Source organism: Balaenoptera acutorostrata, chromosome 18 (assembly GCF_949987535.1).
Source record: "Balaenoptera acutorostrata chromosome 18, mBalAcu1.1, whole genome shotgun sequence".
NCBI classification, from domain to species: Eukaryota; Metazoa; Chordata; class Mammalia; order Artiodactyla; family Balaenopteridae; genus Balaenoptera; species Balaenoptera acutorostrata.
In genome coordinates, this window is record NC_080081.1 from 59,448,672 (window position 1) to 59,471,912 (window position 23,241).

A 23,241-nucleotide genomic window follows, 5' to 3' on the forward strand; every position below is an offset into this window, starting at 1 on the left:
GTTTATAGCGAAGCTAAAAGTGTTTCCCCTGGTGGGACCAGTTTATGCTAAAAACTCAGACTTGTATTCCTCTCAAGCAGTTTGCTAAAGCATTGCAAGTTTATTCTTAATGTTCCCTCTGAAGGGAACATAATTTCCTCAGCAACACTATAAATTAATTTTTTTTCCTCGGCATAGAGTGTGTAATAGAATTTGACCTGTAAATTTAATTTCTGTTCACAAGGAGTTATAACCTAATGGGAAATCAAGATGGAAAATATGTAAACATTAAGGTGTATATACAGCAATGTCATTATGAGACAATGGGTCTGTCTTCATCCTGTAGGGTTTAAAAAAGATAGGGCTAATTGGGGAAGACTTTTTTTTTTTTTTTTTTTTAAATAAGACACTTTTTTTTTTTTAATAGCTACTTTATTTATTTATTTATGGCTGTGTTGGGTCTTCGGTTCGTGCGAGGGCTTTCTCTAGTTGCGGCAAGTGGGGGCCACTCTTCATCGCGGTGCGCGGGCCTTTCACTATCGCGGCCCCTCCCGTTGCGGGGCACAGGCTCCAGACGCGCAGGCTCAGTAGTTGTGGCTCACGGGCCCAGCTGCTCCGTGGCATGTGGGATCTTCCCAGACCGGGGCTCGAACCCGTGTCCCCTGCATTAGCAGGCAGATTCTCAACCACTGCGCCACCAGGGAAGCCCGGGGAAGACTTTTGAAGAAAATGCTTCTTGAGGTTTAACTTAAAGATAAGTATATTATCTAGGTAGTAAATAGAGATGAGTATACAAGTTTGTATTTGCTTTTAGTATAAAAATAGTTATATACAATATATGTCGTTATGAAATTGGTTAAATTCTGGAACAATCAGTGGCATAACAGGTAGCCATTACTATTAAAGCATACCAGTTAGATATAGAAAAATGTCTAGGATTTAGATTTAAGTGGAGAAAAAAGTTTTCCGGGCACTGTGTTCCTACTTTTGTAAATGTAGACACATTAGTATGTTTATATATTTACGTTGGGAAATATTTGGGATAATATATACTAAACATGAACATGTTTTTCTTTAGCATTGTCTAACCTATAATTGTATGTATGACTCACTTTTAAAAGCTGCATCTCACAATAAAAAATAAAGACATAGAGAGGAATTGAGTGACAGTGGAAAGGGGTGATTTTATATACATGGCAACATGAGCAAAGACCTAGAGTGGTCCAGGAATATGAACTTGGTAGAAATAGAGAGAGGGCCGGAGAGGCCTGAGTTAACATTATATCCTATCTGTGCCCAACCTCTGCCTAAATATTTGTGTGGCCTTCTTTATGAGAAATCTAAAAAGTTGGTGTTCAGGTTTTTCTAATGAGACTATCTGCTGAGGCCAAGGTTATGGTCCGGACCGTTGGCACGTAGCAGTCCATTTTTTACAGATGTTTTGTGCATTTCTGTCCTTCACCCTCCCTAGCTACAGCCTAGCCGTACCGTAATTTGCCATCTTAAGAACATTATTGTCTGAAAGCTAAATGTATGGTTTTGCTTCTCTGTACTGATGCTGAGAAATGAAAAGAGAGGTGAATAGAGGGTGGGCATCCAATTCTTGTACCTAGAACACTGGCTAGTCAAATGTGCTTTTTGATGCTATCTGAAAATCTTTTTTTTTTTTTTTTAATAGCATTCTCTCTGTCTGTAACAAAGAAAAGGACCCTCTAGGTATATAAAGGAGATTTTGTCCAACTGCTGTGACATTTTTCTAATAACATACGATAGTAATTTAATGTTAACCTAACAGTCCACTGAAAGAGAGGCCTGTTTTGTGTTGACGTTTCTCTCGGTCTTCATTTTTGTCTTCCTACCCTGAAATGTTTCAGGCTGAATGCCTCAGGACATTGGTATGGTTTTCTTTTTGCAAAACAGTGTATGCCTTGAAATCACAGAAGAAGTTTTGCTAAAATATTTTATTGCTTGTAAAGGACTATGAGGTATGATGCATTTTCTTTTAGGGCTGCACATTTGATTATCATTATGCTTTCATACGTTCAAATGGTGTATCTTTTGAGAGCAGTACTAGTTTAATTTGTCATCAGTGAAATGAAACTTTTTTCTTTTTGTCTCCGCTACTAGGTTTCAGCACTAAACACAATGGCCAGTCAGGGAGGACCCAAGTATACTCTCTCTCAGCAGCCTTGGGCTCAACCAGGTACCCACATTTTACTGTTTGGGATTTCCTTTTTTAGGATGTCAGTTAATTTGCATTTATATAGTCCTGCTCCGACAGCTTGAAGTTGGTTTCCTACTCCTGCTGTGGTTTAGGTTAATGCAAGATTCATTTTGGAGCTGACAGGTCTTAATTGAGCCAACACGACTTGCATTTCAACAAGCATCACAAGAAAGGAAGAATTAAAAATATATATATACACACACACACATACATACATAAATACATACATATACATACACACACACCCAGTTAAAAATAAAACATGGCTTAGATGGAAATGCTTTGAGTGCGGTGGTTTCTGTACACTTGATTTTCATTGTCTTAGAGTGAAAATACTGTGTTTGATAGTATGAAATTAATGGAGAGAATGCTACTGTTTCCAAGTATTATATGAAGAAATGTGGGACATTATTACATTTTAAGCAAGTTGCATCCTCTTTAATGTTTTAGAGTGTTTGAAAAAAATTATAAGAATGTGGTGTCATTTAGGAGTTGGCAGGCTCCATCACTGATTGGCAGAAGTGCTGGAGATGTTTCCAGTCTTAAACTCTTTCCTAAATGTAAATTTTTTTGTGCTAGAAGGTGTTTTTTTCCCTCTTTAACATTAGACATTGAAAATCATGACTAGTTTTGTGGGTTATTTTTGGTCCATGTTGTGACATTTTAGGTTGTCATTAAACCAGAATAAATCATTTTGTTAGATTGATACTTCTGGCCATTCCCTGGCCCATATTGTGATAGAGATCCTTTGAAACTAAGAAGGGCAAGATGCCGAAAGAATCAAGTGTTTTAATTATGGGTGAGCTGTGTCCAAGTTGGTAGGAAGCTTTTTGCTCATAATGAGAGAGATCCAAAGAATGATTCTGGTTTAGCATCCATAAAAAATTGACTGTCTACAGGCACCCAAAACTGGAATTATGTTTTTTTTTTTTTTAAATATTTTTCTACTATATTTTTTTTTCTTTTTTTAAATTTTATAGCTACTTTATTTATTTATTTATTTATTTTTGGCTGTGTTGGGTCTTCGGTTCGTGCGAGGGCTTTCTCTAGTTGCGGCAAGTGGGGGCCACTCTTCATCGCGGTGCGGGGACCGCTCTTCATCGCGGTGCGCGGGCCTTTCACTATCGCGGCCCCTCCCGTTGCGGGGCACAGGCTCCAGATGCGCAGGCTCAGTAGTTGTGGCTCACGGGCCCAGGTGCTCCGTGGCATGTGGGATCTTCCCAGACCAGGGCTCGAACCCGTGTCCCCTGCATTAGCAGGCAGATTCTCAACCACTGCGCCACCAGGGAAGCCTGGAATTATGTTTTTAACATGATTGGTTTCCCATAATGAAAGAGTGCATCTGTCAGGTATTTATTTCTTTTGGGAAAAAGAATTGAGGCCATTCTAAAATTTTCAGTTATTTTTATTAGTGCCTCAGGTTAATTTGAAGTTGAAGTAGAACAGAGAAGTTGTAAGAGTAGCTATGTATCTCCTAGGAAGATTTGTAAGCGTAGAGAATTATCACTGGTATTTGAATGGAAGGCAGGATTTTATTTCAAAAATTTGTCATGTGAACTTCGATGATGTCAATATAGGTTTGCATTGATTTGCTTTATTTTGTTTACTGTGATGGAGACAGTGAATGTTATACTGGCTTTATTATTTTAAACCTTTGTTTTGTATATGAGATTGAAATCTTCGCCATCTTACTAAAGGACCGAGAGCATCCTTCATGCAGTAGTGTATTCTGTCAAGAGACAGAAAACCAGAGTCTTTTACTGACAATACTGGAAACTCTAACCATAGTGAGCCTGGTGGTAACCACTTGTTCTGACCCCTCAGGGTCAGGAGCAGGCTTGTCAGGCTGTAACTCAGCACTGATTCTAGAAGGAATTCTGATCATCTTTGGATTAATTGGGCTATTGGCTCAAGGTTTGTCATTTACAGAGCTTATTTAGAAATAGGACCTGATTTTATTTTGAACGTTAATGTAAATGAAACTCTTGGGTGCAATAAATCTTTCTTAAAATAGGTAGAAACCACCAAATTGTCATAAGTATAGTTAGTACAGCTAAGCCTAGGGGCTTGATGCATAATTAATGTATTTTCTTTCCCCTTTGGGAAGATTCTCTTTTGCTCAAAATAGGCGCTGTCATTTTCTCAAGTGGAGTCCTAATAGATCTCCCAGTGTTAGGTGTATTGTGCTCTTAAGTATTACTAGAATTGTCATTAGTAAAGCAGGAGTAGATGAAAGGAAACCGACAGAAGGACTAGATGAAATAGGGCTTGCTGTTTTGTCATTTAAAACATTTTGTTTCTTTCTAAGTGAGGAGATCCTGGCAAATGGAGCAGTGACACTTCAGTTTACCTAGTTGTTGTATCTTCCGTCTCATTTAGCCTCAAGGAGCTATGGAGTTGCTTTTTCTTGATCTGTAATATGAGAAGCCCACACTTAAATGTCAAAGATTTTTAAGTCTTTGGGGTGGGAGTACCAGGGACAGTCTAGAAACTTATCTTGGGCCCCTAGAACCCAGGGTTAGTGGTTCATGCAGACTTGATCACCTTCTTGGGGTCATTCCATGCTAAACTCACGAGATTGAGTTATAGTTAGGATGCCAATTTGTTAATTACTCTGGAAAATATACCTTTTTAAGAATTAGGATACTTTATTTACAAGGCTCCACATAAAACTGGGCTCTGAAGACTGACCAGTGATCCCTGAAGTGTGTTAGTGACCATAGGACCAGAGCCTATGGAATTAATTGTCTTAAAGGAGCTTTCATCTGTTTATGAAAAATAAGGAATTCTTGGATTGTTTGTTCTTTCTTCTTGAGAGCATTGGCACTTTCTCACCCTGCTCTTATACAACCCTCCTCAATTAAAAAATTTTTTTTAACATGGTATAAAATTTGAACTGTGGAAAGGTATAAAATGAGAATTCTATTCTCCACCTCTAAACTAGTTCTCTCAAAGGTAACCACTATTAATGGCTGCTTTCCCAAAATTATGTGTATTCTAGCATATATGGACTTGAGACGTGTTATACAAATAAGATTATACTATTGTTACCTGAAAAAACAGGTTTGCCTCTTGGTGGGTATTGAGCCAAAAGACACAACCAAGGCAAAGAGTGGGAGAAGGAAGGATTTATTACTTGCAGCAAGGAAGGAGAACACTGGGGGTCTTTCCCAAAGCATTGTCTCTCCAAATGGCAAAATTGGGGAAATTTAAGCTAAGGGTACATGTATTCGTGAAGGGGCTTGAAGAGAGGAGAATTCAGCACTGAACTGGGACAGTGGTTGACAGAATCCAAGCTTTAGTTGATTGAAGTCACGGGGGTCAACAGCATCATTCCATCCTCCACCCGAATGGGGGCCTTAGTTCCTGCAGAACTCAAAGCCGTGTATCAGATTGTTCTCTGTATCCCTTGAGGAGGAACTAGGGCTGCTTCATTACCGACCTATTGTTTCTTATTGCTTTTCCTGTGTTCCTGCATTCCCTCACTTCCCTTAAGGTCATCAATTACTGAGACCTGTTCAAGGACAAGCATTGTGGCCAGGCTGAGATCACAAAATGGTTTAGGCCAAAATGGCTTCTCTTACGTTAAGAAAGCCAGTCCTGGTTCTCCTTCTTCGGGGGCCTCTTACCCCTATCTGCTTACAAAATATCCCTTACTTTTATTTTTGTTTTTTAACCACATATTCTATATCTTGGAGCCCTTTCTATACCAGCATATCCAGCTCTACCCATTCTATTTAATGGATGTGTAGAATATATCACTAAAGCATAATTTCCTTAATAATTCTATTAATAGATATTTGAATTATTTTTAGTTTGTTTTTCCTTACACTCTTTAATAAACACACATATCTTGGTATTTTGTAAATATGTCCATAAGGCAGATTTCTAGCAGTAGAAATGTTAAGTGAAAGAGTTTGTGTATTTTCAGTTTTGCTAGACATTGCCTAATATCCCTTCCAAGAGGTTGAACAGTTTATACTCCCGTCAAGAGTGGATGAGGGTGCCTGTTTCCCCACAGCCCTGCCAAATGTGGATATTCACAACCTTGGTAATTTTTACCAATATGAAATATTTCAGTTGTTTTAATATTCGTTTCTTTAATTATGAGTGAGGTCAAGCATCTTTGAAATTATTAATCAGTCTTTTCTTTTATAGCTTTCTAGGTAATTTCCTCTTTTAAATACTTCATAAAGATGATGACTCTTCTTTTCCATTTGTACTTCTTTTCAGACACTACACCTGGGCTACTAATTATTTCAGTTACAATTTTCTGGAATTCTTTTCCTTTTCTGATAATACACTATAAGAACGTAACAAATGGATTTTTAGTTCCCATTAAATATGTGTGGGTATTTTCTGAATGATCTCATAAGACAGAGAGCATCTCTTACTGTGAGTCAGTTCTACAAATGAATAAGCTCATTCATTATGAAGTAACTCTTACTAGCGCTTCTCTGCAAATGACCTTTTATTTTACCTTACGTCTTATCTGCAAATTCCGAAGGCACCATACTACTATCCCTATGAATGTCCTGAGCCATGCTGGGGTGGCGGGTGGGGGTGGGGTGGGGTGGGGGGTTGGGGGGTTCTTTTGCTGTTTAGCCCGTTCGGTTAGAATTTTGTATACAGTAGATACTTAATGACTGTTTATAGGGCTTGTGATTAAACTTGATAAATAAATAAGAAAAGTGAAAGAAATTCTTTGGGGAAGTAAAGAGTCTTCTTTTGCTATTTTTCTCTCCTTTTATTCCCCTCTGAATTAAAATAGAAATGTTTCTTCTATTTTTAGTTTTGATACTAAGGAGGTTAATTTCTTTCCAGCAAAAGTCAGTGACCTTGTGACAAGTGCCTACAAGACAATAAAAGCAAAGCTGCCGCTGACATTGAGAAGTATGTCATTGTACCTATCCAATAAAGATACTGAGTTCATCCTGTTTAAACCAGTTAGGGTGAGTATCATGATCATCTCTTTGAATGTTGGCCGGTCTCTTGGAGTATTCTTGCCTTGTGTACCATTTTCCTCTTCCTGTAAACGTTTTGAAATGTTGGTCTACTATTCTAGTACAGTTGACTTAAAAAGCACTGTGATTCTTGAAAGACTTAACAAAGCGTGCATCTGTCTGATTATATCTCCCCGACCTCACCCCCAGCCCTCATTTTGTCTTAATTTCCTTATGGTTACCTGTGGCACAAGGGTAATTTCTACCTAAAAGTAGAAATTAGTAAATGAATAAATAAGTAATCAGACCCTCACATGAGGTGGGGCCCAGCACTTGTGAAAGAACAGCATTTCAGGAATTATGTCCCATTTTACTGGTGAGTAGCGGAAATAAATGGCTTGCAGCGGCCATGGAGGGATTAAATGTCAGAGCAAATTTAGTACTCATAGCTTCCAGCTCTGTGTTGAGCTCACATCTTTACCCAAGGCGTTGGTTGATTTTTAAAGTGCATTTTATGTGTTTGGGAACTTTATTATCTTCTGTGGAAGAAATTGCCGCAGAAGACTGTTACTATTTTCTGCGGGGGACAAGGCTTGCTAGAGTTTAGTTTTTCCAGTAAGTATTATCTGATAAGTCTTAGACAGGTAGTGCTTGCATGTGAAATATTAATGCAAATTGAACGTCTTTGGTAATGCCCTAGAAGATACATTTCCTCCACTTGTTTTGGCAAATAGTAAGATTTAACTTTCTTAGTTCTTCATGTTTAAGAAGACTGAATATGTTTTCAGTGACTCATGTAATATGATTGCCTCTTCTTCTTTCTAAGAATAATATTCAGCAAGTCTTCCAGAAGTTCCATGTCTTGTTAAAGGAAGAGTTCAGCCCTGAAGATATCCAGATCATTGCTTGTCCTTCTATGGAACAGGTAATCAAGAGTCTGAAGATCCTTGTTACTTTCATAACCTTTTAGTTCTTTTACTTGAGTAGATAATGTCTTTGAGTAACTGTGTTTTAGTTGTAATTTTAAAAATTGTACGTTGTTTTATTCTGATGAGCAAGAGTTCAAGCTTTGAATTGCTCTCTCACATATTTAGTGATGGCATTAGAATTTTCAGTTGCTTTTCAGTGCTTTCTGGTATTGAAGGTTGCTCTGTTTAAGATGAATGAACTGTTTGTGGAAGACTCAAATAGTGGTATTGAGATTGCTGAATAATTTTGTTTGCAGTATGTATGATAGGAGGCCCATGTTTTAGATGAAAAAAAAGTGTTTTAGGAATTAGAATAGATGTTAGAAGTGTTTCTGTTTTCTCTCTTCTTCCTAAATTAAAAAAACTAAATAGAGAGCTCAGTCTGTGTTTATTATCATTCATTTATTCAGTTCAGTCAGCAGGCTTTTATTGAGTAGAAGTAGGTTGGTGCTATGGAGGGTATTTTATTTCTGGTTTTAAGTTTAGTTGAGGAGTTTAGTAGGGTAAGGACTAGAGAGAGAGACTGGGGGAGAGTGGTAAGGTTAGTGAGAGCCCGATTGCTGTGGGTGGAGCCCGCGGGGAGAGAGACTGGAGGCAGTGCGTGTGGTAAGTCTTTTGAGGAGTTTTACTTCACGGGGAGAGAAAAGATGGGGTGGTAGCTGGAGAAGAAATGGGGTCATTTTTAAATTGAGATATAATTCAGATACCATAAAATTCACCCTTTTAAAGTAGGCAGTTCAGTGGTTTTTAGTATATTCAGTAAGTCCTGGAACCGTCACCACTATCTAATTTCAGAACACTTTCATCCCCCCAACAAAGAAACCCCTACCTGTTAGCAGATTCTTCATTCCCCCCTCTTCTACTAATCTACCTTTGTCTCTGTGGATTTGCCTATTCTGGACAGTGCATTAAATGGAATCGTACAATACATGGCCTTTCATGACTGGCTTCTTCCTCTCAGCATAATGTTTTTAAGGTTCATTCATGTTGTGGCTTGTATCAGAACTTCATTCTTTCTTACGGCTGTATGAATTTCTTTGTATGGCTCTATGGGTCATATTTTAAAATGATTTCTCTGTAGTACTAGGGTTGTGGACAGTCAGGATACTTTTCTTAAAAAAATAATTAATTAATTAATTTATTTTTGGCTGCGTTGCGTCTTCATTGCTGCGCGTGGGCTTTCTCTAGTTGTGGCGAGCGGGGGCTACTCTTCATTGCGGTGCGCAGGCTTCTCATTGCGGTGGCTTCTCTTGTTGCGGAGCACGGGCTCTAGGAGCATGGGCTTCAGTAGTTGTGGTGCGTGAGCTCAGTAGTTGTGGCTTGCGGGCTCTAGAGCACAGTCTCAGTAGTTGTAGCGCACAGGCTTAGGTGCTCCGCGGCATGTGGGATATTCCCGGACGAGGGCTCGAACCTGTGTCTCCCGCATTGGCAGGTGGATTCTCAACCACTGCGCCACCAGGGAAGCCCCAGTGAGGATACTTTTTTTTTTTTTTTTTTTTAAATATTTATTTATTTATTTATTTATGGCTGTGTTGGGTCTTCGTTTCTGTGCGAGGGCTTTCTCTAGTTGTGGCAAGTGGGGGCCACTCCTCATCGCGGTGCGCGGGCCTCTCACCATCGCGGCCTCTCTTGTTGCGGAGCACAGGTTCCAGATGCGCAGGCCCAGTAATTGTGGCTCACGGGCCTAGTTGCTCCACGGCATGTGGGATCTTCCCAGACCAGGGCTCGAACCCGTGTCCCCTGCATTGGCAGGCAGACTCTCAACCACTGCGCCACCAGGGAAGCCCGAGGATACTTTTTTATAAGTCATTTGAAGCAATTATATTCTATGTGATTATACCACTAACTTGGCATGTAGTTAGTTTATTTTCAATATTTAGAGATTTTCCCCTCATTTTGATTTAATTTTGTTTTTAATTATGTAAAATGTTTACATGATTCCCAAGTCAGATTTATGGAACAAGGTACATTTGGAGAAGTCTTGCTTCCCTTTCCAGTCCCTCCAGCCTTTTCCCTCTCTCCCCTTTTAGGTAGCTATTTTTATTTGTTATTGGATTATCCTTCCTTCTTTTTTTTTTAAAGATAGGGGAAATGTATGTTTGTATATTTGTGGGGAAGATCTAAAGAGAGGGAAAAATTGCTGCTGGGAAAATGTCCTTGAGAAGAGAAGGGGGGATGTGATCTCAGGGGCAGCTGGAGAGTGGGGCCTTTGTCAGGGGCCGGCAGGGTTCAGCGTGGAGAGAGGAGAGAAGGCCGAGCGTGTGGGCGCACGTGCAGGGAGCTGGCACGCGTGATGGGAGCTCACGGAAGCTCTCCTCTGACTGCTTTACCTTTGTGAGGGGAACAGGAAGCAGGGTCACCACTGAGAGTGAGGAGGTGCTAAAGATTCCGGAGGAAGGTTCTGTTGAGTTCGGTGGTTGGTTATGAGTCCAAGAAAAAGCATTCAGCATAGTTGTCTCATGTTTTTTTTCTCCAGTCATCGTCAGTTGCATGAGTGTAGACGTGGAGTTGCTGGAGGGTTGTGTCAGGGCTGTGCTTTTGCCAGGAGGGACAAGGCAGGGGCGGGTGAGGGCAGGAGAGTTAAAAGAGGGGAGTGACTGTCGTGATTGCCGTGGAACTCAAGCAGACGAGGAGCAGGAGGGGGCTGAGGGAAGGGAGTGAGAAGGCAGGAGGAACCGTGGGTTCCAGATCCTGGTGGAGTCGAACGGTCATTGGCGTTGGAATGTGAGAGGGAAATGAGCTGGGAAGATGGGTTGCGGCGATCAAAGAGTGAGCTGCTTGACGATGGGATTGTGGAGGGGTTGCAGTTAGAGGTGATGACGGGGCTGGGATGTGCCTGTGGCCTGAGCAGCTGACGTGGTTGGTGGAAGATGAGGTCATTGGAGGAGAGGAGCCGAGGCGGACCCTGGAAGGTTAGCTATCTGGATGTTGAAACCACCAAGAAGTCCTGCAGGAGTAGTTTTAGGAAAGAGTGACAGTGCTCTGAGACCTGCAGGAGGTGCAGGGCTGGGTGATGGCAGAGGGGTCGTAGATGGAGGAGTGAAGTGGGGCATGGTCTGCTATGATGAAAACCAAAGCTGGGGGAAGGTGCTGGGAGAGGGAAGGAGAATGGTCTGGAAATGACAGTGAGGAACAGAGGGGACTCTGACCCCGCCTCCAGGCCCAGTGGTTCCAGGCATGTGGATGAGAAACACGCACCACTTGAGAAGGCTGCAGGGGAAGCTTGTCCTGGCAAAGGGGTGGGGGGCAGGGCTTCAGGACTCCAGCGGGGTGGGCCTTGAGGTGGGAAAAGAGCCTTGAGGTAGTAGAGGAATGACTTGGGAGGCCTGGGCTTCCTGTGGTGGGTGACGTAAACATGGATAAAGGTGTGAGGAGAGCAGCTCTGATGGACGAGAGGCAGGGGTCTGGCTGAGAACATGCAGAGTTACTGGGCTCCCACTTGACTCCTGCCAGTGAGATATGTGGTTTAGTGTGTGTACGTGTGTCTGTAACTTAAAAGCTTTATAGTAATCACACACACTATGTGCAACTCAGTTGCTTTGCTTTTCTTCTTTCTCCTGTTGATGAACCACTAAATTATTTTCATGACCTACCAATGGCTTGCAGCCGACAGTTTGAAAATCACTAATAGAGGGACTTCCCTGGTGGTGCAGTGGTTAAGAATCCGCCTGCCAACGCAGGGCACACGGGTTCAAGCCCTGGTCCGGGAAGATCCCACATGCCACGGAGCAACTAAGCCCGTGCGCCACAACTACTGTGCCTGCGCTCTAGAGCCCACAAGCCACAACTGCTGAGCCCGCGTGCCACAACTACTGAAGCCCACACGCCTAGAGCCTGTGTTCCACAACAAGAGAAGCCACCACAATGAGAAGCCCGTGCACCGCAATGAAAAGTAGCCCCCACTCACCGCAACTAGAGAAAGCCCATGTGCAGCAACGAAGACCCAGGGCAGCCAGAAATAAAATTAAAAAAAAAAAAAGAAAAGAAAAACACTAATAGAGACCATCATGCTCACTGTTCCTTGTTCCTCTTTCAGAACTCTTAACATTTTCTAGTTAATAACAACAGCTGATCTTACTGACTGCTGACTGAGTCACTTGGCCACAGGCTCATAGAGTAGGAACCAGAACAAGGAATTCTCTTACCCTACACGCTGCACGATGATCAAAACAGGAAATGTAACATTGATACTATTACCTAATCCCCCATCCGTATTCAAATTGTTTTCCCCAGTCCAGGATCCAGTCCAAGTGTTGCTTTCAGGTGTCACATCCCTTTAGTTTCTTTAAACCTGGAGCAGTTGCACAGCCTTTTTGGGCTTCCTTGACCTTGTCGGGCCAGTTATTTTGTAGAATGTTTGGTGTTGTCTGTTTCCTCATGATTAGATTCAGGTTTTGTATTTTGGGCAGGAAAAACACAGAGGTGATTTTGTGTACCTCTCACTGAAAGTACACATTTATAGACGAGATTAGGGGGTGATTATTTTGATTACCAAAACCCTACCATATAGAAGGGCACACTGCCAGGCTCATCTAGCCGCAAGTCTCTTCAGGCCAGGGTGACAGATTTGCAGAGCGCAGGCTGCCATCCTCTCCTGTCGCAGTGGCGATTTCTCTGGTTTTCCCCGGGCTGGCGGCTGGCTCCGGGTCTCGCGCTCCTTTACAGAGGGGACAGGGGGCTCCTGGTTCGAGTTAGCATATGAGGTGAAGCTCACCTGCCGTGCCTTTTCTTGTGCAGTTAACAGTCATTTAAAGAATTCAGCTTACTTACAACTCTCGGAGAAATGCACTCTGCATAGAGGCAGGTGAAGTCGGTTATTTAGAGCCATTTCTGTCTCTCGTTAGTGTTGGTATGTAGTTCTTTTCTGTCTTCCTGATTGGATTCTTAATGAATTGAGGGCCCAGGTTCGGCGATACCTCCCCACAGGCCCCGCCGATGTGCAGCGCCCGGGGCTGCTTCTGGAATCAGCACCGCAGGTCCAGTTTGTACCTTACAGCCGTGTTTACTGGTCTCTTAAAAATCAGACATTTCCTCTCATTCTTTTTTGAGGATCTAAACAACTTATCTTGAGTATGGTATTCCACAGCAGAACTAACAAGGCCTTTCTCTTTGCTTTTCAGCTGAACCTCCTACTGTCAGTTTCTAAATAACCAGGCCCGTCGGGCTGTATGTGTAAATGGCCGGTCCGGCAGGAGCCGGCTGCCAGGTCCCACGGCCTGCAGGACACAGGGGAATTGTACAAGGGGCTTCCCGAGAACCACAGGGCTGCTGCTCAGGGCTGACCGCAGAATGAAGTGGAAGCAAAGTGTGACATGATTTGTGTTTCTGTTTTGAAAACATCAAAATGCCAAAGATAAGCTATAATCTATGAGCGCTGATTACTGCCTCATTTAAATGGTCACAAGCAGTGTAAGGTTTTAAGAGGAAGCTATGGTGGGCACGCAGTGAAATGGTTCTTAAGAAAAATGTGCAATGAAAATAGGTTACAATAAATAGTGCAAAGAACTTTACAGTAATACAGCTAATTAGAAAGCTTCTAAGAGAAAGGTTTGTTAAAGCGTGAAACACTGCAATCCTTTTAACCACTGAGCATTCCACAGTGACTATTTTTTTACTTCCAGAAATGTTATTTCTACACCCTATTTAATGTAATGTTTCTCCTATCACTTTGAAGTTTAGTTTGGGATAGATTGGGTGCTTCTGAGAACGTGTTCTGCTTTCCTGGGAATTCAGTGTGTTATCTTTCTGTGTGTTTGATGTGAGGTAGTTTCAAGATGCAAGGACCTCGTGTAAGGTCCCAGGATCTGTACTCCATGAATTGCTTAGGTGCAGAGCGTTCAAAAGTAGGCAGGTAGCTGCAGCGTCCTCATGGTAGATACGTGCCGTATCTTTAATGAGAATCTTCATGATACAATAGGCAGTGTCCGTGAGGGGGAGGTGCCAATTAGGGCGTCTTCAATCTGGCACATAAAGGAGGAGAGGAAGCCTGATGAATAGTGTGTCTCGTGCACGAAGGTTAGGGTTACCAGCTTTCTGCACACTGCCTTCCGTTTCCGTAGTTCTTTGAGAAGTGAACACTTTCATGTCCTGTACATTCGTGGTGTCTGTGCCGCCTGCCTGCCTTGTGGATCTGTACCCTGCGACAGCAGGATACGTTTCACTCACAGAGACGAGGATGACGAAGGCCACCCATCCCTTAAAATGAGCCACACGATAGCAGGGATCATCAAAAAAATTATGCGCATCTCTGAGTTTTCCTACAAATATCTGTTTCCTGATTGGATTGGTTTTGCCTCTGATGTTATAGTAAATGTAACCTGCTCTTTGGTTCACAATGAAGTTTGAGTTATTCAGACACTAATTTAGAGATAGAATGCTGACAGAGGTTCTGGAATGTAACCAGCAGACCTCATTCTGTGAGACTGTAGCATTTCTCATCCACTTCAAGCAGACTCCCGCCATGTGTAGATAGGTTACATATCCTGATGTCTGTCATTTTAAACAGGTCACTTGTTTTTCAGCTCAGTTTAACTTGGTGATGGATGTTGCTTGATAGAGCTTAATACTCTATATTTTGGGAAGGTAGAAGGTAAAGAGGGTCCATATTCATTCTTCAGCAGGAAATGAATGAATTAGGAAGATTATATTTACTTCCACTTACTATTTTAAACATGTGTTTAATGAAATAAACTGTACAATCCAGTTTTGTATATTATATGTACATTTGATTTTTAAATAGCCTTTCCAAAGAAATGAGGGCATGATTATTGTACAATACTTGACTGATTTAATTTGATGTACAGAGCAGAGTGTGTTCTTAAGGATAAAAATATTTGATGGCACTCGTTCTTGTGTTTTGAGTCTTTTATTTCTGAACCAAACACCTTACAAAAGTGCTGAGTAGGTGATAGTGATCCAACTTGTTTGCTAAATGACTGTTTAAATCTGTACAGTTTCAAGTGTTTACTTATACAAAGAGTGTACATACTTTCAAATAATTAATTTAAAATGCTTTATATTATTTGGCTAGAATTTGCTGTTTTTAATAAATGTGAATTTTTTTAAAAATAAAGATTTTTGCTTCCTACTTTTTGTCCTCATGGGTCTGTTATGTGTGTGGATTCTTTAAAATTTTTTTTTAATTGAAATTTTTATTAAGATAGCTTGTAGATTCACATGCAGTTGTGAGAAATAATACAGAGCGATCCTGTGTACCTTTACCCGATTTCTCCCAGTGGTGTCATCTTGCAGAACAATAACATGTGTCACAAGCAGGATATTGACGGTGTTACCCTCCACCAACGTTATTCCGATTTTCCCGGTTTTACTTGTATTGTGTGGATTCTTTTGGCAAGATGATTATTGTGGAAAGACATTTTGAAGCATCTTAATGCTTCATTAGGTGACAGATAATTTTTCTTTATTTGCAAAACTGCCAGTTTCCTGAGTACTGTCAGCACAAATAGTTGTGCTGAAATTTAGTGTTACTGAAGTCACAATAAAAACAAATTTGTATTTTCAGAACCCCATATCTTTAAATTCTCTTCTGCTGTTACCTTACAGGGAAGAAAGAATAGTCAACCTTAGTTTTTAAAAGGGGTCCATTTATTAAAGGAACTGGGGGTGTGTTGGTGGAGAGAAGGTTACTTTTCAGAAAAGAGGAACTTCATCGATTCCTTTCTGGCATGCTTTTCTTCCGGTGCTGGTTCCTCCACTACCTTGTCTGTCTGCTCTTCCTCAGCACCCAACCCCCAGAGAAAGGAGACAGCTGCCGGAAACTTGGTATAATGGCATCCATTAAATAGTCATCCAATAAATACATACTGGGGGGTTTTTAAAAACATTTTTCCTGGTTATCAAAATATGTTCACTGTTAGACATTTCTGTAGTGTTTGAATTTCAACATAAAATGTGAAAGTCTTTCATAAATGAACCTTGAAAGGTAAACAGCTGTTAAATGTTTGGCGTAGAGCTTCCAGATTTTTTTATATGTATATTCTAAAATAACTTTTCTTACAAGATTGGGCTCTTTTACACTTTTCTTAATCCGATGAGATTTATTTATTTATTTATTTATTTATTGTTTTATTTATTGTTTTTATTGTTTTATTTATTGTTTTATTGTTTTATTTATTGTTTTGTTTTATTTATTGTTTTATTGTTTGTTTTATTGTTTATTTATTTATTTTGTTTTATTTATTTTTTATTTATTGTTTTATTTATTTATTGTTTTATTTATTTATTGTTTAACTTATTTATTTATTTTATTGATTTATTTTTATTGTTTTATTTATTGTTTTATTGTTTTATCGTTTATTTATTTATTTATTTATTGTTTTATTGTTTTATTTATTTATTTATTTTATTTCATTGTTTTATATATTTATTGTTTATTTGTTTTGTTTTATTGTTTTATTTATTGATTTATTGTTTTATTGTTTTATTTATTTTATTTATTGTTTATTGTTTATTGATTTATTGTTTTATTTATTGTTTTACTTATTTATTTATTGTTTTATTGTTTTGTTTATTTATTGTTTATTTATTGTTTTATTGCTTTATTGTTTTATTTATTGTTTTATTTTATTTATTTATTGTTTATTGTTTTATTGTTTTATTGCTTTATTTTATTTATTTATTGTTAATTTTATTGTTTATTGTTTCATTGTTTTTATTGTTTATTTATTGTTTCATTGTTTTATTGTTTCATTGTTTTACTGTTTTTACTGTTTTATTGTTTATTGTTTCATTGTTTTATTTATTGTTTTGTTTTATTTATTTTATTTTATTGTTTCATTGTTTCATTATTTATTGTTTTATTGTTTTATTTTATTTATTGTTTTATTGTTTCATTGTTTTATTTATTTATTTATTGTTTATTTATTTATTGTTTTATTGTTTCATTGTTTTATTGTTTATTGTTTTATTGTTTTATTTTTATTGTTTATTTATTATTTTATTGTTTATTGTTTCATTGTTTTATTTATATTTATTGTTTTATTGTTTATTGTTTTATTGTTTTATTTATTATTTGTTTTATTTATTGTTTCATTGTTTATTGTATTGTTTTACTTATTTCATGTTTTATTGTTTTATTTACTGTTTATTGTTTTATTGTTTTATTTATTTATTGTTTATTTGTTTTATTGTTTATTGTTTCATTGTTTTATTGTTTATTGTTTTGTTTTATTGTTTTATTTATTGTTTATTTACTGTTATTGTTTTATTGCTTTATTGTTTATTTACTGTTTTATTGTTTTATTGTTTTATTGTTTATTTTTTGTTTTATTCTTTTATTGTTTTATTTTATTGTTTTATTTATTTATTGTTTTATTGTTTTGTTTTATTTATTGTTTATTGTTTTGTTTTATTTATTGTTTATTAATTTATTGTTTTATTGTTTTATTTATTTATCGTTTCATTGTTTTGTTTATTTACTGTTTTATTGTTTATTGTTTCATTGTTTTATTGTTTATTTATTGTTTTATTGTTTACTGTTTTATTTATTGTTTTATTGTTTATTGTTTCATTGTTTTATTTATTATTTATTGTTTTATTGTTTTATTGTTTATTTATTGTTTATTTATTGTTTTACGGTTTATTGTTTTATTTTATTTGTTGTTTATTTATTTATTTATTGTTTTATTATTTTTAAATTTATTTTATTTATTTACTGTTTTATTGTTTATTGTTTATTGTTCCATTGTTTATTGTTTCATTGTTTTATTGTTTATTTGTTTATTTTATTGTTTTATTTGTTTTGTTTATTGTTTCATTGTTTTATTTATTGTTCATTTATTTATTGTTTTATTGTTTATTTATGTATTTATTGTTTCATTGTTTTATTTATTTATTGTTTTATTTATTTTATTGTTTATTTCATTGTTTTATTGTTTATTTGTTGTTTTATTGTTTTATTTATTTACTGTTTATTTTTGTTTATTGTTTCATTCTTTTATTATTTATGTATTTATTGTTTCATTGTTTTGTTTTATTGTTTATTGCTTTATTGTTTATTGTTTCATTGTTTTATTGTTTATTTATTGCTTTATTGTTTGTTTCATTGTTTTATTGTTTTATTTTTTTATTTTATTTTATTGTTTATTGTTTTATTGTTTGTTTTATTGTTTATTGGTTTATTGTTTTCTGTTTTATTGTTTATTTATTGTTTTATTGTTTATTGTTTCATTGTTTTATTTATTGTTTATTTACTGTCTTATTGTTTATTTATTGTTTATTGTTTTATTTTATTTATTGTTTATTTATTGATTTATTGTTTTATTGTTTATTGTTTCATTGCTTTATTTATTGTTTATTTATTGTTTTGTTTTATTGTTTAGTTATTGTTTATGTATGTATTGTTTCATTGTTTTATTTATTTATTTATTGTTTTATTGTTTCACTGTTTCATTGTTTTATTGTTTATTTATTGTTTTATTGTTTGTTTTGTTTTTTGTTTCATTGTTTTATTGTTTTATTGTTTATTTACTGTTTTATTTTTATTGTTTTATTTATTTATTGTTTTATTTATTTACTGCTCTATTGTTTATTTACTGGTTTATTGTTTGTTTATTGTTTTATTTATTATTTATTTACTTTATTGTTTTATTGTTTTATTTATTTGTTTTCTTGTTTATTTCATTGTTTTGTTTATTGTTTCATTGTTTTATTTCATTGTTTTATTGTTTATTGTTTCATTGTTTTGTTTCATTGTTTATTTGTTTATTTGTTTATTTTATTATTCATTTATTGTTTATTTATTTATTTGTTTTACTGTTTCATTGTTTCATTGTTTTATTGTTTATTTATTGCTTTATTTTATTTATTTTTTTTTTTTAAAAACTATTCTTCCCTTTTTTTTTTTTTTTTTTTTTTTAAAGTTTTACTTGATTTTATTTATTTATATATTTTATTTTTGGCTGTGTTGGGTCCCCGGTTCGTGCGAGGGCTTTCTCCAGTTGCGGCAAGCGGGGGCCACCCCTCATCGCGGTGCGGGGACTGCTCTTCATCGCGGTGCGCGGGCCTCTCTCCATCGCGGCCCCTCCCGTCGCGGGGCACAGGCTCCAGACGCGCAGGCTCAGCAACTGTGGCTCACGGGCCCAGCCGCTCCGCGGCACGTGGGATCCTCCCAGACCAGGGCTCGAACCCGTGTCCCCTGCATTAGCAGGCAGACTCCCAACCACTGCGCCACCAGGGAAGCCCTATTGCTTTATTGTTTATAGTTTCATTGTTTTATTTATTTATAAATAATAATAAATAAAACAATAAAACAATAAACAATAAAACAGTAAATAAACAATAAATAAAACAATGAAACGATAAATAAATGAACAATAAATAAAACAACGAAACAATAAATAAAACAGTAAATAAATAAAACAATAAAATATACAAATAAATAATAAATAAAACAAACAGTAAACAATAAAACAGTAAATACATAAACAATAAAACAATGAAACAGTGAAACAATAAAACAATAAATAAAACTATAAATAAATAAAACAATAAAACAAAACAGTAAATAAATAAACAATAAATAAAACAATAAAATAATGAAACAATAATAAAACAATAAAACAATGAAATAAAACAAACAATAAATACATAAATAAACAATAACTAAACAATAAATAAAACAAAACAATAAAGCAATGAAACAATAAACAATAAAACAATAAACCAATAAATAAATAAAATAAAACAATAAACAATAAATAAAACAATGAAATGATAAATGAATAAACAATAAATAAACAATAAGACAGTAAATAAATAAACAATAAAACAATGAAACAATAAACAATAAAACAATAAATAAACAATAAAACAGAAAACAATAAAACAATAAAACAATAAAACAATACACAATAAAACAATAAATAATAAAACAAACAATAAAACAATAAACAAAATAAAACAATAAAAAATAAATAAAACAATAAATAAAACAATGAAACAATAAAGCAATAAACAATAAAACAATAAAACAATAAACAATAAATACATAAACAATAAAACAATGAAACAATAAACAAAGCAATAAACAAAACAAAACAATGAAACAATAAATACATAAATAAACAATAAAAGAATGAAACAAACAAAACAAAAATAAACAGTAAATAAATAAAACAAACAACAAATAAACAATAAAACAATGAAATAATAAAACAAATAAAACAATAAATAAATAAAACAATGAAACAATAAATACATAAACAATAAAACAATGAATAAATGAACAATAAATAAATAAAACAATAAAATAAATAAATAATAAATAAAACAATAAACAATAAACAATAAAACAATAAATAAATAAACAATAAATAAAACAATAAAACAATAAATAAACAATAAAACAATAAAACAATAAATAAACAATAAAACAATGAAACAATAAACAATAAAACAATAAAACAATAAAAAATAAATAAAACAATAAATAAACAATAAAACAATGAAACAATAAACAATAAAACAATAAAACAATAAAAAATAAATAAAACAAACTATAAACAATAAAGCAATAAATAAACAATAAAACAATGAAACAATAAACAATGGAACAATAAATAAACAATAAAACAATGAAATAATAAAACAATGAAACAATAAACAATAAAACAATGAAATAAACAAGAAAACAAATAAATAAAACAATAAATAAAACAATAGAAAAATAAAACAGTAAATAAACAATAAAACAATAAAACAATGAAACAATAAACAATAAAACAATAAACAATAAAACAAACAATAAAACAATAAACAATAAAATAAAACAATAAAAAAATAAATAAAACAATAAACAATAAAACAATGAAACAAACAATAAAGCAATAAACAATAAAACAATGAAACAATAAACAATAAAGCAATAAACAATAAAACGAAACAATGAAACAATAAATACATAAATAAACAATAAAACAATGAAACAATAAACAAAACAAAAATAAACAGTAAATAAATAAAACAATAAAACAACAAATAAACAATAAAACAATGAAATAAACAATAAAACAAATAAATAAAACAATAAATAAATAAAACAATGAAACAATAAATACATAAACAATAAAACAACAAATAAATGAACAATAAATAAAACAATGAAACAATAAACAAAACAAATAAATAAAACAATAAATAAATAAAACAATAAAATAAATAAACAAATAAGCAATAAAACAATGAAACAATAAACAATGGAACAATAAATAAAACAATGAAACAATAAACAAATAAAATAAATAAAAAAAAATAAAACTAAATAAATAAATAAACAACAAATAAAACAATAAAACAATAAACAATAAATAATAAATAAACAGTAAAACAATAAATAAATAAATAAACAATAAAACAGTAAAACAATAAATAAATAAATAAAACAATGAAACAATAAACAATAAAACAATAAATAAACAATAAATAAAAAGTAAACAATAAAACAATAAATAAACAATAAAACAATAAAACAAACAATAAAACAATAAAACAATAAAACAATAAAAAATAAATAAAACAATAAACAAAACAATAAAACAAAAATAAACAGTAAATAAATAAAACAAAACAATAAACAATAAAACAATAAAAATAATAAATAAATAAAACAATAAAACAATAAAACTAAATAAATAAAGAAAACAATGAAACAATAAACAATAAAACAATAAATACACAATAAATAAAACAGAAAACAAAACAATAAATAAACAATGAAACAATTAATAAATAAACAATAAAACAATGAAACAGTGAAACAATAAAACAATAAATGAATAAAACTATAAATAAATAAAACAATAAAACAAAACAGTAAATAAACACAATAAATTATTTATTTATTGTTTTATTGTTTATTGTTTTATTTATTATTTATTTATTTTATTATTTATTTATTTTATTGTTTTATTTATTGTTTTATTTATTTGTTTTATTGTTCATTGTTTCATTGTTTCATTGTTTATTTGTTTATTGTTTATTGTTTTATTGTTTATTTATTTATTGTTTATTTATTTGTTTTATTGTTCATTGTTTCATTGTTTCATTGTTTATTTGTTTATTGTTTATTGTTTTATTGTTTATTTATTTATTGTTTATTTATTTATTTATTGTTTTATTGTTTCATTGTTTCATTGTTTTATTGTTTATTTATTGCTTTATTTTTTATTGTTTTATTGTTTGTTTTATTGTTTTATTGTTTATTTATTGATTGTTTTACTGTTTTATCGTTTATTTATTGTTTTACTGTTTTCTGTTTTATTTATTTATTGTTTTACTTATTTATTTATTGTTTTATTGTTTATTTATTGTTTTATTGTTCATTGTTTCATTGTTTTATTGTTTATTTATTGTTTTATTGTTCATTGTTTCATTGTTTTATTCTTTATTTATGTATTTATTGTTTCATTGTTTTAATTATTTATTGTTTTATTTATTTGTTGTATTGTTTATTGTTTCATTGTTCATTGTTTATTGTTTTATTTATTGATTGATTTATTGTTTTATTGTTTTATTTATTGTTTAATTATTTATTGTTTTATTGTTTATTGTTTCACTGTTTTATTGTTTATTTATTGTTTTATTGTTTTATTTATTGTTTTATTTATTTATTTATTTATTTATTGTTTTATTTATTTATTTATTGTTTTATTTTTTATTGTTTTATTTATTGTTGTATTTATTTATTGTTTTATTGTTTATTGTTTCATTGTTTTATTTATTGTTTATTTATTTATTTTATTGTTTTTTTATTTATTGTTTTATTGTTTTATTTATTTATTTATTGTTTTAGTGTTTTATTTATTGTTTTGTTTTATTGTTTTATTGTTTTATTTATTTATTGTTTATTTATTTATTGTTTTATTGTTTTATTTATTTATTGTTTTATTGTTTTATTGTTTTATTTATTTATTGTTTTATTGTTTATTTATTTATTGTTTTATTGTTTTATTGTTTTATTGATTGATTGATTGATTGATTGGCTGTGCCACACGGCTTGCAGGATCTTAGTTCCCCTACCAGCAATTGAACCTGGGCCCCGGCAGTAAAAACCGAGTCCTAACCACTGGACCAGCAGGGAATTCCCAGTCAGGTGAGTTTTAATTATCAT

General features: G+C 33.5%; 1 protein-coding gene across 2 annotated transcripts in view; it reads left to right on the forward strand.

The window, feature by feature from the left end:
• Positions 1 to 15,201, forward strand: part of COG3 (component of oligomeric golgi complex 3) — a 59,373-nt gene extending 44,172 nt beyond the window's left edge. For both annotated transcript variants that reach the window (XM_007186825.3, XM_057532510.1), the window contains 4 exons: positions 2,107 to 2,182; positions 7,028 to 7,155; positions 7,973 to 8,071; positions 13,235 to 15,201. In XM_007186825.3, coding sequence (XP_007186887.2) covers positions 2,107 to 2,182; positions 7,028 to 7,155; positions 7,973 to 8,071; positions 13,235 to 13,264 — 333 coding nt within the window. In that variant the 3' untranslated portion in view covers positions 13,265 to 15,201. The remainder of the gene's footprint in view (positions 1 to 2,106; positions 2,183 to 7,027; positions 7,156 to 7,972; positions 8,072 to 13,234) is intronic.
• The last annotated feature ends 8,040 nt before the right edge of the window (positions 15,202 to 23,241 follow it).